This window comes from Aythya fuligula, chromosome 2 (assembly GCF_009819795.1).
Source record: "Aythya fuligula isolate bAytFul2 chromosome 2, bAytFul2.pri, whole genome shotgun sequence".
NCBI lineage: Eukaryota > Metazoa > Chordata > Aves > Anseriformes > Anatidae > Aythya > Aythya fuligula.
The window spans coordinates 9,551,963-9,569,079 of record NC_045560.1 but is presented as its reverse complement, the minus strand read 5'-3'; the positions used below and the strand labels follow the sequence as shown (position 1 = coordinate 9,569,079).

At 36.9% G+C, this 17,117-nt stretch overlaps 1 protein-coding gene across 1 annotated transcript in view; it reads right to left on the bottom strand.

The window, feature by feature from the left end:
• The window catches only part of UBE3C (ubiquitin protein ligase E3C), a 76,366-nt gene that overhangs the window by 22,277 nt on the left and 36,972 nt on the right, over nucleotides 1-17,117 (bottom strand). Inside the window, exons 16-18 of the mRNA XM_032183446.1 lie at nucleotides 14,966-15,063; nucleotides 11,505-11,637; nucleotides 7,471-7,718 (exon numbers count right to left, since the gene is read on the bottom strand). Of these exons, the coding sequence (XP_032039337.1) occupies nucleotides 7,471-7,718; nucleotides 11,505-11,637; nucleotides 14,966-15,063 (479 nt within the window). The remainder of the gene's footprint in view (nucleotides 1-7,470; nucleotides 7,719-11,504; nucleotides 11,638-14,965; nucleotides 15,064-17,117) is intronic.

The following is a 17,117-nucleotide window of genomic DNA, read 5'->3' as shown; positions in this document are numbered from 1 at the left end:
TTAAGAAAACTAATTAGTCATTGTTCCTACCTTCCATTAATCTTTCACAGCTCAGAACCGTATATTAAAACCTAAACAATGCTAAAGTCATATCATTAGAAAGATATAGGGGTAACAGGTTGAGGCAGTAAATGACTGGGCTTAAATTCAGTTATTTCCCTAATCAGCCCCCAAGACCGTAACCCCTTCTATTTCAGTCATTTTCAACAGTTACTATTAAATAATACTTAGCACTTACTGAGTGCAATAGATCTTCAAAGCTATACAGAACCATTAATAAAAATGATAGAAAAATAGCAAAACCATTAGAACTTCCTTCTACCACATTATTTATATTCTAGATATATTTCACCTTACTCAAAAACCCTTTGAGGCCACCAGGGCCTTTTCTACTCTAATGAGAAAGATAAAATGAAAAATATGTTACATGAAAATTAACATACACCTGCAGTTTAGAAGCACTTTCAAAGCCAGCGTATAGTAGTTTGAAGATAAAGTAACGTCTTATGGATAATGTGCTTTAAATTGAGCAAAATCAAATTGATATCTTTCCTAACAGCAATATGGGAAATAAAATTAATTAAATCAAATGCATGTCACAGAGCAGTATGACTACTACAGGGTAGCTTTAAGTCATTTTCTCTGTTCTCTGAGCTCTACAATTGAACCATTTGTATCCTATTAGTAATGGATAATCTGGCACAATATCTCCCCTACATGACTCTGAAAACACACATTGCAGTTCTTACTCAAATACAGGATGCCTTTTCTGTTTTTAAAAAAGTAGAAGACCAAAATTCTACAGCTAGATGCATATAGTTAGGCTTCTGAGAGAGCTCTGTTCACATCCCTTGCAGCAGTGCTAACACCCTCACCTTTTAAAGCATTTTTTCGGAAGCAACTAAAGCCACGTGTAAATTGGTATTACTTTTGATTTCTCACTCGCTGGGAATCTGAAGTTGGGTAAGTCCAAGTCATAGAAGCTCCAGTGATTTGGGGTAACAAAGATTCAGATGCAAGTCAGCCTGTCAAATTTGCTGTAGTCAGTGTAAATATTCAGAATTGATTACAGGCATTAGATAAGCAGACAGCAAACTCATGATTGACTCATGAGCACATTACCATAAAAAAGTAGGGATACATTTCCAAAAACACTACTGGAGTGTATCAAGCATGCTACAATAGACACATATAGAAGTATCAAGCACCCAAATCACAGAATTTCTAGGTTGGAAGAAACCTCAAGATCATCGAGTCCAACCTCTGACCTAACGCTAACAATCCCCACTAAACCATATCCCTAAGCTCTACATCTAAACGTCTTTTGAAGACCTCCAGGGATGGTGACTCCACCACTTCCCTGGGCAGCCTGTTCCAGTGCCTCACAACCCTTTCAATGAAGAAGTTCTTCCTAACATTTAACCTAAAACTCCCCTGGCTCAACTTAAGCCCATTCCCCCTCGTCCTGTCACCAGGCACGTGGGAGAACAGGCCAACCCCCACCTCGCTACAGCCTCCCTTGAGGTACCTATAGAGAGCGATAAGGTCGCCCCTGAGCCTCCTCTTCTCCAGGCTGAACAAGCCCAGCTCCCTCAGCCGCTCCTCGTAGGAGCCTTGGAAATGCTGGTAATGCTTGGAAATGCTGGTACTTGCATAAAACCATAATTGCATCAGACTGTTTTTTACAGGACCAGTTACCTGTATAATTTATACCATGTACACGATACAAACTGCTATCAGTATCATTTGGGAGTTTCTGAGGGGTGCGAGAAGGAAGGGTTATGGTTATAGGTACCTGGGTAACTGACAATTATCATACACTACTGAAGTTCTGTGTCTCAATTTTAAACACAATTTAATAAGAATTGAACATAGGAGGAAGCCAAATCCTCCATATTTAAATTCTAATCTCCTAAAACACTTGCTACTATGCAACTAACCTCTGGATATGCCTCTAGGATAAATCTGTACTGTAACAGCAGCGGAACTCATCATTTTTAAAGAGAGCTCAAATAGAATAATTTCAGTAAGTATTCCAAACCTAATTGATTTAAATGGACATAGGTGTTCCCAACTGTGAAAAAAGATCAGGATACCATTACCACACACTCTAGCTGTTTATTTATTCCCTGTCTAGGAACCTGATTTAGAGGCAATAAAATGCAATCAGTACACAAACCAGAAGCAGGAATCATCTGCTAATGGAACTTTTAATTGAGGAGTGACCACTGACATGAGGTAATTCTTTCCATGCAGAACTCCTTGCAGAGACCTCTATGCACTTTATCACAGTAAACAATCACTAACATATGCATTAAAGAAAATTTAAATACATTATGACCCAATAAATATCACAATCAATCAATACACACTTTTCCTTCCTGAAGATTTAGAGTTAAATACTGCATTTCAGTAGTCTTTTAGCGCTAGACATATATTTACAAGGCTAGTACTAACATAGCTATCTGTAATCAGAAGATAATCGTTATGTTAAATTAACAAGTACACAAAGGAATTGTCAGGCTGACAACAGTGCAGAAAACACACTCAGAATAGCTTAAATCGACATTCGTAAGGAAATAACTTCCAGAATGTATTAACTTTACTCTTGCAATTTTATTTCTGCACTATAAATGCATACTTAAAAGAGCAAGCAGCTTCCCATGGTAAACTCCTGTTTTGAGCATTTGAGATGATTCAGAATTTTTGGAGCCTAATGATCAGCTTGCTTTTAAGCAAAATGCTGAGTCCACAAAATCATTTGCAGGGTGACTGAAATGAATCAAACAAAAAGTTCTGTACAAATTACTTCCTTCTTTATATCATTATCACTAATTCCATACCTACATTCCTCGATACTAGTAGTATAAATTGTGGCTGCAGCACAAATCAATTAGAGTGGACTGATTTAAGCCAAGCCAAAGCAGATCTTAATTAAATGGACAATAAGCAAAGGGAGGCGTAGACTAAAATAAGAAAAAAAAAAAAAAGAACAGGGAAACAAAAACAAAACAGCTAGAGAAAACGAGGAAGAGTAACAGTGCAATGCCTGATGCACCATCCTACCAAGTATTTAAATCTATGATACCCAGTTCTTCTCAGTGTAGTTTTCTTGCTTTTGTTTCTCCACATACTTTTAGTTTGAAAAGGACACAAATATGTTATTGGAAACATTTGCTTGGATGTTTCAGCTCTGTACATAGATTTGAGAGTTTAGGATCTGATCTAGATCTGGCAGTGAAAAGGCTCCCATTGATTCAATCTATTTTAGACAAGGGCTCAGGATGATTAAGAACTACTTTAGTTTTTCTGCAAAATGGATACTGTAGACACCAGTAATCTTCAAATTGTACATTCTATCCAGGAAGAATATTTTGCATAACAAATGAAATAATCACAGATCTATTCAAAGTTGAGAACTGTAACCCCTGGCACACACATACAGAAAAATAATCTAATAAATGATTAACATTCCACATTCAGGTTCTGCCGTTAAATAATTAAATTTGTTTGAACTAATTTTACCCTAAGTTTTTAAGTAATTAATTTTACTAAGATACATTTTATAGCATTTTCAATCGTGTGATTGTAATAACACATAGGTATATGCACAGAACAGTCCATTGTATCTTAAATCAGTATAACAAGTCACAAAAAGTCAGAAATAAACAACTCTACCATTCATCAGTGTAATATCCATCAGGCCACACAACTTACTGACCTTCCATATAACATGCTAAAACTTGAAAACTTTTTTTTTTTTAGTCCCTCATGCTTCTTGTACTATCACAGTTCTTTATTCAGTTCCACAAAGTAAGGACTGTGCTCAACACAACAGCAACAACCTACCACCACATTTTGTTCTTTATGCTACCTTCCCAAACATTTAAGGCAAAGGCTAACTTTTGACAACATAGTTCTAAACCTTGTCAGAAGTCCATTTCAAGGACTACAGATTGTATTGCTTCGGAAAAGAGATTTAATATTATATTTCAAAGGTAGTACATATATTCATCAGCAGCATGAACGCATCACTCACTAGTGCTCTTCAACAGAGAAGAAAACTGGAGATGGCTGGATTCACATAACCGATGGCATCGAGTGTGTTAAACAAAAATCTCTAGTGTCAGAAAGATATTTTCCTAAAGGAGCAAAGACATTCATTGGAGAACATGAACTTGTTGGTTCTTGCAGCCATTATGTCCAGAAGGAAGAAGAGGAAACCATGGAAGTGATCACTCTGATCTTTCTACCGACTTCCTGACTTATTCTGATGTAATGCTATTCCTATGTAATGCTAATACATCATGAAACACAGACAATTCTTACGATGTGAAATGTAAGCTGGGATAGGAGCAAGACAATACTGTATATCAAACTGAGCTTAGGTCTGAACACACTGAAGTTCAGACTGCAATTCTGCATCTGCCACTGTTTTCCTGATCACTGCTTCTATTGAAATGGTTGACCAGTGCTTCCCCCTTTCTGGATTTTCAGCAGATATTCAAAACTCAGCCAGGAGAAAATCCTTCCTTCAGATTCTCAGGTGTTGTTTCCAAACTTCCCTTCTCCGGCCATGCTGCTACAAGCTTGGGCTGCCTGCCAACAAAACTTCAGCCTTCTAGTGAGCCAAGCCCACTGCGCTGCCAGAGCTGCAGCAGCAAAGCCTGCATGAGGAAAGGTTTTTGGTGCTGACATAACTACTGCCTGTGGAAAGGCAGCGAGCCAGGCCAGGTGCTGACCACAGCCCAGTGCTACCTAGGGTACAAACAAAAGAACTGCCATGTCCCATCCACACCCCTGGGACTCTCTACATGGGAGAAGTCCTCGCTTTCCAGAAAGGACAAGCAGAATTTGGGCCCAGAACACCTCTGTCTGAACATCCCTGACTGCCCATGACACCTCTCAGGGTTCATAAAGTCACTCCTGTCCTTTCAGCAAGGGAAACTAAAGTTTCAAACCCCTCCGGTGGAGGAGGACTGCTATGTGAGGTGTGCGTGGTAAGCTGAGCTTTTACATTTAAGAAAGAGGAAATAACTTAAAAGGCACCGATGTTAAAATAATATTTACATTACAGAGCAAAGTCATTCAAAGTTGAGAAATGTAAACTTTGCAATTGTTTGATTAGCTGTTGTTTAAGCAAACTCATTTCTTTCGATTTTTTAAGAATGGCTTCAGACAACAGAGGTGATTACACGATCACGTGGCATTATCTTTACGAGACCTTTTGCTCATTCAGCGATCAGTAAAAGTTGCATGGACAGGCTCGCAGTTTGTAATGTATTCAGTTCCATTTCTTCTCTAATTACAAAAATACAACCTAAGCAGTTAGTAATTCAGCAAGGGTTAAAGTAATTTTTAGATGCACCATTTTCATATGCACAATTTTTAAATATTCCAATGCTGGTCAACTCACGTAGAAGATGCCAAGCTGTTAGAAACTTCCCCATGAGAAGAAATGCCGAATTACCTGCAAGTCTATGGTACTGAAAATTAAATGCACTTGGATATTAGTATGAAGTGGTTACCAAGAGACAGAGAAATTATTGTATTTTAATGTATTTGTTTTCTGGTAACATTGAAACTTCTTGAATTTTTGGTGGCAGCACTCTTTACACACTGGTTTCCACAAATAAGAAATTGCTGCGGATGCCTGATTGCTTCCTTTGCATTCTATCTATTTTGTTTACAAAGGGGCTTTTAATAGCCTATACTGCTCTCAAATAACCCTGTGCAAAGCACAAAATGGGCACATTTTTGAAAACGGGTGAGTGAGTATTCAATAACTTAACCAAGACCACAATACTGACAGGTTTTGAATCGTATGGTCGTGCCTTATCTTTCTGTTTAATTCATCAAGCTTCTACATACACCACTAAAAAGGTGTCTGCGCACCTGGGCAAGGGTAATTATTAAATAACGCTGTCAGTTCTTACCTTATGTAAACATTCTGCAAATACAAAAACAATTTATGCCTTCAAAATGTTAAATAATAGATCCTCTGATTTTAAAATGACAAAACCAAAACTGTACTTGAAGCACTCTACAAGAGATAAAATACATTTTGCAACTTCTGTCTTTATGCTAAGATTTGAAAATCAATTACAGAAGAAAATTGTTACTTTGGCAGAGGAAACTAAAGACTCAGAACTCAGCCCTCCCCTGTTCCTAAATAAACCCCAAACATTTTTGGAGTGATGCAATTTCTCTATGACACCACAGCAGCAGTCACTTCCCTACTCCAAAAACCTATAAATACAGAAAAAAATGAAACCTTGAATATGTAAAATTGATTATAATCACAAACTTCTATTATATTAGTACTGAATACATTTTCCATTAAGAGCAGGAGTATTCTTCAAAGATAAATTTGTAGAAATGACTGATTTGGAATTTTCATTATTTTACAAGACTGGCTGTTGTAACAGAATGCATTAACACGGAATTTGCCTACAAAGTGGCAGTTCAATCTAAATCTGGCAGCCATAAAAAACAGGGATCTGTCTCAGATTTGTCAACATCCTCTTAAACTGCTTCCAGCTAGTTTAAAATAAGGACGTCCGACTGTATGTTAAATCTCTCAGCAAGTCAACAAAACGTTATGTTCCAGAATACGTAATGCAGCTAAATAAGACTATGTTTTAAATATGCTCCATTTTACATAGCTGAATAGCCATCAATACTTTTTTTTTTTTTTTTTTTTCTGAAATGGAACTTGTATTCCAAACTTTGCTTCAAAACTATTAGGTTTAAAAAATAGTTTCAAGGACTTGAGAAGAAACATCCTTAATTCTTAATTGACCATAAACAAACAAACAGAATGTAATAAATGTTTAACAGTTTATTAAAAAAAAAAAATCTAATTCAAGAGGGGACTATTAGTAATTGAATGTCCATAACAGCTAAAGAGCAAGCACTAAAACTTCAGAAAGATGTAATACGTATGAAAAACCAAGCAGAATTAGCGGAGCAATTTTTAAAAGGCTCATAAATATTGTAGATGCTCATAGCAAATTTTAAATGCTGCAAGAACTGTACCTCATACAACAAGAAACTGTTTGGTTCTGTAATCAATTTCAGAGATCACAAATTTTGAAAATCTAACTCTAATCAAACTCCAAAATGTCCCATATTAAAAGCACCATAAACAGAGCAGTGCTATAGGCTTCAAGAAACTTAACTGTAAGTAAGAGGATAAACAGAGACAGACATACACACACTTCACTCAAATGGTAGTTAGGGTATGTCAGTTCCTCTACACTCCAAACTTACTGAAATGAATGAGAAGTTTGGGTAAGATCTAGAAATAATTCAGATCCAACATCTGATGGTTATTTTTCCTCGTCTAGAAAAATCACTATGTATGCCATCTACCCCCATCTAAAAACATTTACTGAATAATTTCAGTAGTATAATAGCTTTATATTATACAACACATTTTTTTTTTTTTTTTTTTTTTTTTTTTTTTACCTTTCCAAGCATTCTTCCAAGAAAGTAGTAATGTCGGGCGTAAGAGTCTCCAACAAGCATCTGTGCAGCAGGGTTGGGATAAAGAAGTCCCTCATTGGTGGTTTTAAAAAATCCCTGGTTAGGGTTAAATCCCGATTTAAGCAGTTCATTCAAAAATTCTCTGAAAATTCCACCACCATCAATACCAGCTTCATCAAGACCATGTGCATTAAGCAAGTGAACACGAATGCGCTTTTTTAGGTCAGGTTCTGCAGAGGAAGGAGAAAGAGAGACTCAAATGTAACTGTCTACTTGAATTTAACTTGGATAAAAGCACATGTAACTATGGACTCAAAACATACCTATGCTAATTGTATATAAAAATATTAAACTAGTAAATAGCACTGTTGGAAAAAATCTATTACTGGCTTGAATTTTGGGATATTCAGCATGTAAAGCTCATTTTGCACAAGGGGTCCTGTTGTGAGAGACCTCAAAGGATACGATTGGAAAGATGCTAGTAGAGGGAAGAAAAATCTTACAAAATATGTTAATAAGCCCAAGATTTATTTGAAAATTCTATTTATAAAACATTAATGCAAGGTTCACCTTTCTTCTGTCTGAAGGACCATCAGTAAGCACTACATTCTCTTAAAGGGGCTGACTGTTGAGCAACACCTTAAATAATTCTCTTTGACATGCAGATAAATATTCAGCCCTTTCTTTGGGTTACTGTCCTGCCTGCTCTCTGAAATAACTGCTTGCCCCTGGAAGGAGCAACGTGAGCACCAACGGCAAGGCTGGGGAGCTCATGGTCCTTAGCCAGCAAGCATCAAGATGTTAGCTCCACTCCTCTTGTGAAAATCTCTTCTTAAATTCCAGCTGCCATCTATAATTTCTCTATTGGAAATACGAAGTTATTTGAGGATGTGGAGGCATCAGCAAGACAGGCAAAAGATGTGTTCTGAGCATTATTTTTTTTTCTCCTAAGTCACTGAAAATTCTCTCAGAATTATTCTCACAGAAGTCCCAGAGCAAGCAATGTTCAGTCCTTGAATTATACACAGACCTGGGAAAATGGTCCTTTTTGCTCACTTCACTGAAGGCTTCCAAAGACCAAAAACACAGCTTTTATCTCAAACCTTCCATTGACTACACTTGCTTCCTGGCAAAGCAACCAATACCGAAGGAGGATCAATAAAGCCTTCTACTGCTTGATTCCACATACAACAAATGCATATGCTATGGATGGACAGCTAATGTCCACGAAAATCTGCAACACCTTGTAGCAACAGCATCTCCCCAGAACCACCTAGTGTCTTGCCTGCACTCTCCCACTAGTGATTGCCTCTGGATCTACCAGGAATTTTCCAGTCTTTCCACAGGTTACAAACTGAGCTGGATTTTAAAAATTACGTATTAGTTCTTTGCTGAAGTGAACTGCTCTGCTGCACAGAAATTCTGCTGGCTGGAAATACAGGATAGCCATTTTTAGATATAGGCATTGCAAAAGGTTCAGAATCTCATCACCATTCACAGCAAGACAACAGAGTATGACTGCACTGGCAAGAGAGAGTCTCAAGTAAACAGGCATTCCCTACCTGGAGACCTATGAGATTAGCCACTGACGTTAAAACTCTTTTATATCAAAGTGTTTTATACATTTAAATATTGTGGGTTTTGGAGCCTGATGAAGAAAATCAATTGTCTGCTCCTCCATGTACTGAGGACCAGATTTATACCAAGAAAATTAGCCCTAAAACAAATTCACGTACCAAAACAGGTGAACAGCTAGAGAAAGACACCCCCCCCCCCCCCAAGTTAGTGCAATCTCGGAACAAAAGATTTTAGTTTTATAACCCATACAGCCACAATGCAACCGAACCATTATCTGTGGTCCACTAGGGGCTATTATGGAATGTCCTGAAAATTCCAGTACAGAAAAGGAAAAAAAAGGAAGAAAGGAAAAAGAAATGCTTGCACATTATTAAGCATATGACAACCAACCAAATGAAAACACAAACCCACAAGAAACAGACCAGTGTATTTCTGCTACTGCAAAATAGTTTTCTTCATGATCTCAGTTAAAGTATTGTGAGGAACAAACTTCGAACAGCTCTTTTCTCAGTGCCAACAGAGAAACTGGATGCCTCTTCGAACAATGTCCTGTGCTCCCTCCTAATCAATTCTAGAACCTCACCTATTGCGTGATCCATCTCCCAGATCGATTTTAATCAACTCGTTCTACATAGTCTTAAAATTGCACCCCTTGCAATTTTCAAGAATTTCTTTTCTGTCTCCCACATGGTGCCTGACCTATTCCAGAACTAATATTATTTGAAAAAATTATAGTCCCAGAACACCAGCTTTTTAAAAGAAGTCTAATGAAAACTTCTAATGAAGTTTTGATTGATACTAAACAGCACTAGGGAATACTATATATAAATGTGTATGTGCATACATACACACATGCACTAATACAGAAGTCTTCAGATTTCAGTGGCAAACTACCACTATGGCTTCTTTGTACCTGTAAACAGTAAAAATACACCCCAGGTACTGGATTCTGGTTTTGTCTTTCCTGAACTCACCAGGTTTCTAGAAGTACTTTTTTTCTGTATTTTTTCAGTCTCTCAAGGGCTGTCTGACCTTCCAGAATTCTGACTATTCTCTCTGACCTACATTACCTGTGACCATGCAATACATCCAAGCATCTAGGCTGTCTGACTGCAGATTAAGTCAGGAAAACATGCATTCTAAAACTGCTTTCATAGTTTAGTAAGACCACATTAAATATGATGATTACTTCATAGAAAACGTGTTTCTCAATTAAAGCTACCTTCTTATAAACAATAGCTTGGCTTGCCTGTCACTTGACCTTGTATCATTCAAAAGCTTCGACTGCAGCTTCTGAATTGTATTTTTATACACTTACTAGGTATGGTGTATAAAAACAGGGATGGTGTGGGACAACATAGCAGAGCAGGCTCGATTTCTTCTGTTTTTAATTACAATTAATCTCTCTGTTTTGAAGAGACCATTTATTGAATCATACTAAACTCATTATGATGAAACTTTTCAGAACCAATAAAGAGACTGAACTGAATGAATTGCACATGTAATTTCCAGATGATTATCCAGTGCCATCTTCCTGATTAGCCTTTAAAATTTTCCAAAACCAGAAGAATTCAATTTAAATTTAATTTAAATCTTTGATAGATTAGTCTAAAAATATCTCTTTTGTGTAGTTATAGCTTTAAACTGAGGTATTTAAATACAAAATTCTCTTTAGAAATAAAATATTATCTTTAACTGTACCAGAACAAAGGAAACTAAGAATAAAACACAATTTTATACAAACCCAGAAAGCCAATTCCTTTTCTTCCTCCTCTCTAAACTATGTAGTTCTCCAGGAGGAACTTATGTGGCATAGCAGGTGAGATTCAGACAGTAAACCTCAAGTATTTGAGGAATAATCTTTCACATGCAAAAATACCATGTAATTAACAATGACTGTATTTTGGATGGCTCTACATACAATGGAATTTTGGCTTCCAGTGTGGCCATTCTCACACAAATTCACACCCAGGTATGATTTAAATCAACATGGTAAAATATATACTGCCACATATTGCTACTATTAAGTGGGCTGCATAGTCCTTGTATCAGCCACAGCATACCTAGCAAATCCTGCGCAGCACAGACGTTTTGCTGACACTGACAAAAAAAAGCGTTATTAGATAATATCTAATTTAACTATATAGATGAATATATAATTTACAGCTGAAGATAAGTGAAAAAGAAAAGCCCCACAAAAGTAGGCCTGAACTAAGGAAAGGTGTCTTAAAGATAACAGGACTGATGGTCAAAAAGATTATAATTACTTTGTGAAAACAAGGAGGTGTTTTTTTGTTTGTTTGTTTTAGCTTCATAAGGACTTTCATACCCAAGAGCTGACATGCTTGTTACATATTTGCTTACTTTCATTGGATGTTAATATACGGTGAGAATGATTAAATGTGTTAAAAGTTCTGATAACTTCAGTTTGAACCTACCATTCTCAGGAGAAAGTTTATCATAAGCATCTTCATAAATATAATTTCTCCTGATGGTGACGTTAATTCCATCCAAAAACGGCCCATCTCCTTGAACCTCTTGTTTATCAGCATAGATCAGTCTTTGAAAAATCTGTTAAAAAGAGCAAAGAGAGAAATCAAGTCACTGTTCAGATGTAAATATTCAATAAAACATGGTTACTGACTACTATTAGTGTCCTTTGAGTTGCTTTTGGGCACTCACTTTAAAGTGATTTTTACGCTTTGTCATTGAGCTCCAGAAACATGACACAGAGCCATGTCCCAGTGGAGGGGAGGAGAGGGGACAGACATGCAAAAACTCGTTCATTCTAGGATACCATTCTTACTTCTTTCTACATAGAGGCCCATCTACAGACATTGTGTCATTCCAGTTTCCTGTCCCTAACTTTCAGAGTTCTGAAACACGAAGTATTCAAAAAAAAAGTCACAAGAGTATTTTGAACACACAGAGGCAATTCTCAGTACTAGCAAGCAATTGTTCATTTTGTATCTCTCAAGAACATTCCCAGTAGTAAGACAGAGGTGTCAGTATAAAATAATATAGCAGGTAGCGCTGCCTGAGCATCACACCAACTAAAGAAAAATAATGCCAGCTGAAGTACAAATTGAATTTCACACTGCCCCTTCGCAAGCCTCACAACAGTAACCTTTTAAGAGCTCACCTGAAGAGTAACTGTAACTGTGTTTCTATACCAAGACGTAGCATGGCTTTTTTCCCCTATAAGTAACAAATGCTCAACACGCCCCCATTATAGTGAGTAAGTGTATGTTTACTATGTCCTCTCTTGCATCTTTCCCATATTCAATAAATACTTTAGTACATTTTCTAAAAGATATTATTTCCCAATAATATAAGAGCCTTCCTAGTTAAGAAACAAATAAATTTAATTTATTAAGATTCTCCACAGATGCTTCTGTGCATACACACACAAATCATGAAAGAGAAAAATCTGACAACAGCAGACAAAGCTAGCGTAGACTAGCATAGAGCCTCCAATCTCTTATTTGCATGGACAACTGTAGCTAGTGGAAAAGATGCTTTCCTAGTAGGAGAGCGACTCCAACCAGAAGGATTAGTGTAGACAATGCCAGACTTCCCTAAGGTGTGCAGCAAAAAGCCAAGAGAAAACAGCCATAAGCTGCAGGAAAAGAAACGCTGAATAGATGCGAAGAAAAAAATAAAATCAGAATGAGAGTGGTTAAGCACCAGAAAAGGTTACACAGACTATGAAATCACGATCTTTGATTCTGAGCGTCCTGATCGACCTTTGAAGCTATTCCTGTCTGAGGATGGAGGTGGACTAGAGCACCTCCACAGGTCCTGACCTAAATTTTTCTACAGTTTTATCACATCAAGACATAACCACTGACACAGTCCTTTTACAAACAAGGCATGAAAATATGCTCACCACCATTCTCTTTCCTGAAGCACGGCTGGATATGGTTTATTAACTACTGCTACGTAATACTAGATGGAAAGCGTTTGGGGGATCTCAGAGCAAAATTTGCCTTGACAGAGTCTGGACTCTTAAATGATCCAGTGTTCATGCATATACAAGTCCTGAAAGTAAGAACCCTGATGCATAACTGAAGCATTCGCAATGCCTTAAGAGTAACAGATGGAAAGTAAGCAATGCTGACTGAAGTACACACCATAACATCATCATTTTCAAGCTGACAACAGGATGGGTTATGGAACTGACAGTGAAGTACACTGAAAACTGTCTGAACAACTGCACCTAAAGGGTTACAATCAGTGGCACAAAGTCCAGCTGGAGGCAAATCCCTAGTGGTATATCCCCATAAGTGGTGTAACCCATGATAAAATTCAAGTTACTGCTTCCCATGCAGAATCAAGATATTTGATGTAGTTTGCATTCATCGCTATATACAGGTAAGGATCCAACTGAGAGCTGCACACCAACGGGCTGAAAGGCCAAAGGGAAAAACATCGCCTGGGGTGAGTAGGGTGGAGAGCCTACCATGACACTGGACCAAGTAATTGCCTTTGAGAGTATCTAATATTTGGCAATTTGAAGTAAAAATCCTACAAAGAAGTTTTTTTTTAAAAAAAAAAAGAAAAAGAAAAGGTCACATGGAGCAACTGACACTGAAACAGCACTGAGCTGCATCACCAGGCCTGTTAGAAGTGATGACAACTGGAAAGAGGGGAATTATCTCCCTCCCTTACTGAAAGTTGTTTTTAAGAGCAGCGTGGGACTCCAAAGCCATGTTGTCTCCCACTACTACACAAGAAGGACCACACTTATTCCAAAAAGCAGTTTAAGATGATCTCGTCTTTGACGTAGACCAGGAATATAAAAGCTCAGTCTGTACCTTTGTTCTTCTCTGCAAACTCTCATCTAGTTTTTATGATTAAAACGATGTTAACCTTCAAAATTAAAAGCCAAGTTTCAGCTTTTGTGATAAAGCAAAACAGGTTTTATGAATTCCAGAAATTTAAAATATGTACATCTTAACACAGCTTTAAGATGCCCAGAGGTTGTAGCCAGTTGATACACAGGCCCCTGCTTCAGGTCACTTCCAATTGTTTCGCTGTAATCCTTGTGCAGTGTTGCCATATGGTGTTAAGATTTTTGTGGGAACAGCTGTTTCACAGTAACCTGAAAAAAACCAGTCCTTTTCTATCAAACCTACCATTGCCTTTTTGACAGATACTGATGTACTTTCCCTACGGAGCTGTTCTTCATTCCCTTGATGGTGTCTTGTAATTTAATGTTTCCAAGACAGTTCACTGAGTGATTTTTAAGTAATACTTTTAACAACAAAAACAGTTCAAAAATGCTATAGGTTTTTAAAAATATATAATGCAAATTGAAATAGCTGATAGAACTAACAATTACATATTCAAAACCTAGAAAATATTCAAAACCAAGTACATACAGTACATGAATCTCAAAAGTTTTAAACTACATACCCCCTTAAGTTCAGCTATGAACATAAAAATTTAATCTCTAGGCATTATTTTCCTAAAATGGACATCCATTACCTCATTCTGAGTAAATTCATCCACTACATAAAAGTCTCCAGTCTTGACCTTGCAATCTGTTTCCTACAGCTAAACCAGTTAGAGCTCGGCTTACCACAAGAGGGAGCAATCACGTAGATCAGTCGGGACTGAAGTTTATTATAAACACAGTACTGCTCTCCTACCTTGGAATTTGTGCTTCTAATTTTAATGAATTTTTTTTAAATGGCAATATAAGTAGGAAAAAACAGGAAAGTAATCTAACTTGACATATTCAGTCACTACACAAACGCTGTAGAAAAACACTATGGTGTATCATATCCTTTTGTAGAGAAACAATCCATTTTCTACTTATTTAAGTGCTCTTAGTACACTTATTGGGGGGAAAAAATGAAAAATACAACTGAACATAAAATTAGAAATTAGGTACCTTTACTCTTTCTTCAAAGGGAACTACAAAAGGTAGCTCTGTCAGAATTGCAAGTTGTCGTTCTTCAGATACAGAAAGAGGTGCTGGTTCCAAACCCACTTAAAATAGAAATGAAAATTTTAAAAATTTTGGAAACAACAACATTTTTTTTTTTTTAAATTCAAGTGACTCAATTTATCTTGTGTAAAAATACAGACATTAAAATAGTTTACTTACTAAACAGTAACCCAAAGCCTTACCTTTCTTTAAATGTTAGTTTCTACACACAACCTGAAATAAGCAGTCTAAACACATTGAAAACAAAATGCGTTTAAAAATAAAGTACTCCTGCATTTTTAAGTTTCTTCAAAAGAAGAAAGTTATTTTCTTATTTGAAAAATTAAAATGTCAGTAATAAGAAAAAATACATCACAGAAGACAATTATGAAGTAAGTCATTATTATTTTCATCACAGGAATACGTAATATTCCCATCTCAGTGATCAAAAAAGTTTAAAAGTACAGCACTTTGAACTACACCGCTTTCAACTAGAGCATCTACTTCTAATCAAACCCCTTTTAAAAATTCAGGATTAAACCAAATGTAGTGAAACCAACAGAAAAACAGCATTTATTTCAATGGGTTTTCTCTCCTAACAGCAAGGCTACAGTAATCATGTTAAGTCCTAGTGACTACTGAAATACTGAAGAGAACATCAAGAAATTCTATAATCTGCTCAAGAAGAAAAGATTAGAAAAGAACTCAAGAAGCCCCAGCTACAGACAGACACAACTGTCACCATGCAGCTACTCTGAACCCCCTTATACACCCATACGCCTTAGAGTGATGCACAGCAGAGGTAACAATCCTGCTCTAACCTCATGGGAAGAACCTCAGTTGCTGAGCACCTGTGAGTGTAAATTAATTGCAGCCCAAAAAATGCTTACCAACTAGATACTGTGATTAACACCTACCTAACTTCAGTCCTACAGAGGGACGGGGGAGGTAACTCTAGCTTGTTTCACTTTCATCTTTAGTAACCATCTCTTTTAAAACTAAAAAAAACCCACAAACTCTCAGAGCCTGGACTATTTACAGACTATATCACAAAACTGAGGTAACTGCTTCCTGTCAGTGCTCTTTTGTATAGGTTATACTCACAGTTTCAGTTTTTCCTTTGGCTCCTATACCTGTGGTGCCCAGCTTCTTGCTGCCCTTCTGCTATTGGGCATTTCACTATTCATTAATTACATGTTTTGTTGGGGGTTTTGTTTGTTGTTTATTCTGCTTGTTTTCTTGTTTGTCTTTTTTTTTTTTTTTTTCTTACACTCCTCAAAGCACTTTAAGCAGGGATATTTTAAGCACCAATTTAACATGACATGACCCAAGCACACCACTATACTTGATGTATATTCATTTGGGGCAGGTTCCAACATTGCAAGCCTTTGGAATCTCTGATAAAATGCTTATCTGTGATTACCCTGAGTTTACTTAGTAAACATTTTTAATTAAAGTCAATGTATTCTGCCTATTAAGCTAAGGGTTAAAAGCATTTTAAATAAAAAGTGCATGTACAGCAAAGGTAAACTACTACATGACTTTGACAGTTCAATTATTCCAGTCAATTAGTCAATTTTATCTGCATTTCTCCATCACAGCTTCTTTCTTTGAAAAGAAATATGGGATGGAGCCATCAACAGAGGGCATTTAGAACTCAGTCTGCCATTTAAGTAAATGAAAAAGCACAAATAAACATGGCCATATGTGATTCAGCAGTACTTTCACGCTAATTGGCTTTAACCCAGATGGAGTCAAGAGGGCTCACACAAGTCACGTGCATGTTGTTACCTGCTTGTTTTCACACATTCATGTTTTTTTTTAGCCTGATTTCTTATCAAAGAAGGTTTATATGAACGTGGTGTCATCTTTTCTCACCATCTTCCTTCCAGCACACCTTCTGAACTAACAGCTGAATTTTTAGTTTGACAGAGGAATAGAGGATTCAAAAATATTCCCTTTTGCAGTAGTTTGCAACTGGGTGGAGAATAGAAATTCCTTTAGTGACCAGATTACAGAAACAGCAAGGAAAGATCAGTTTTTAATCATCTCTGCTCAATATGTCAATTTGTCTGCTTGACAGCCAGGAAAATTGGCATACGTAGCTCCACATAAA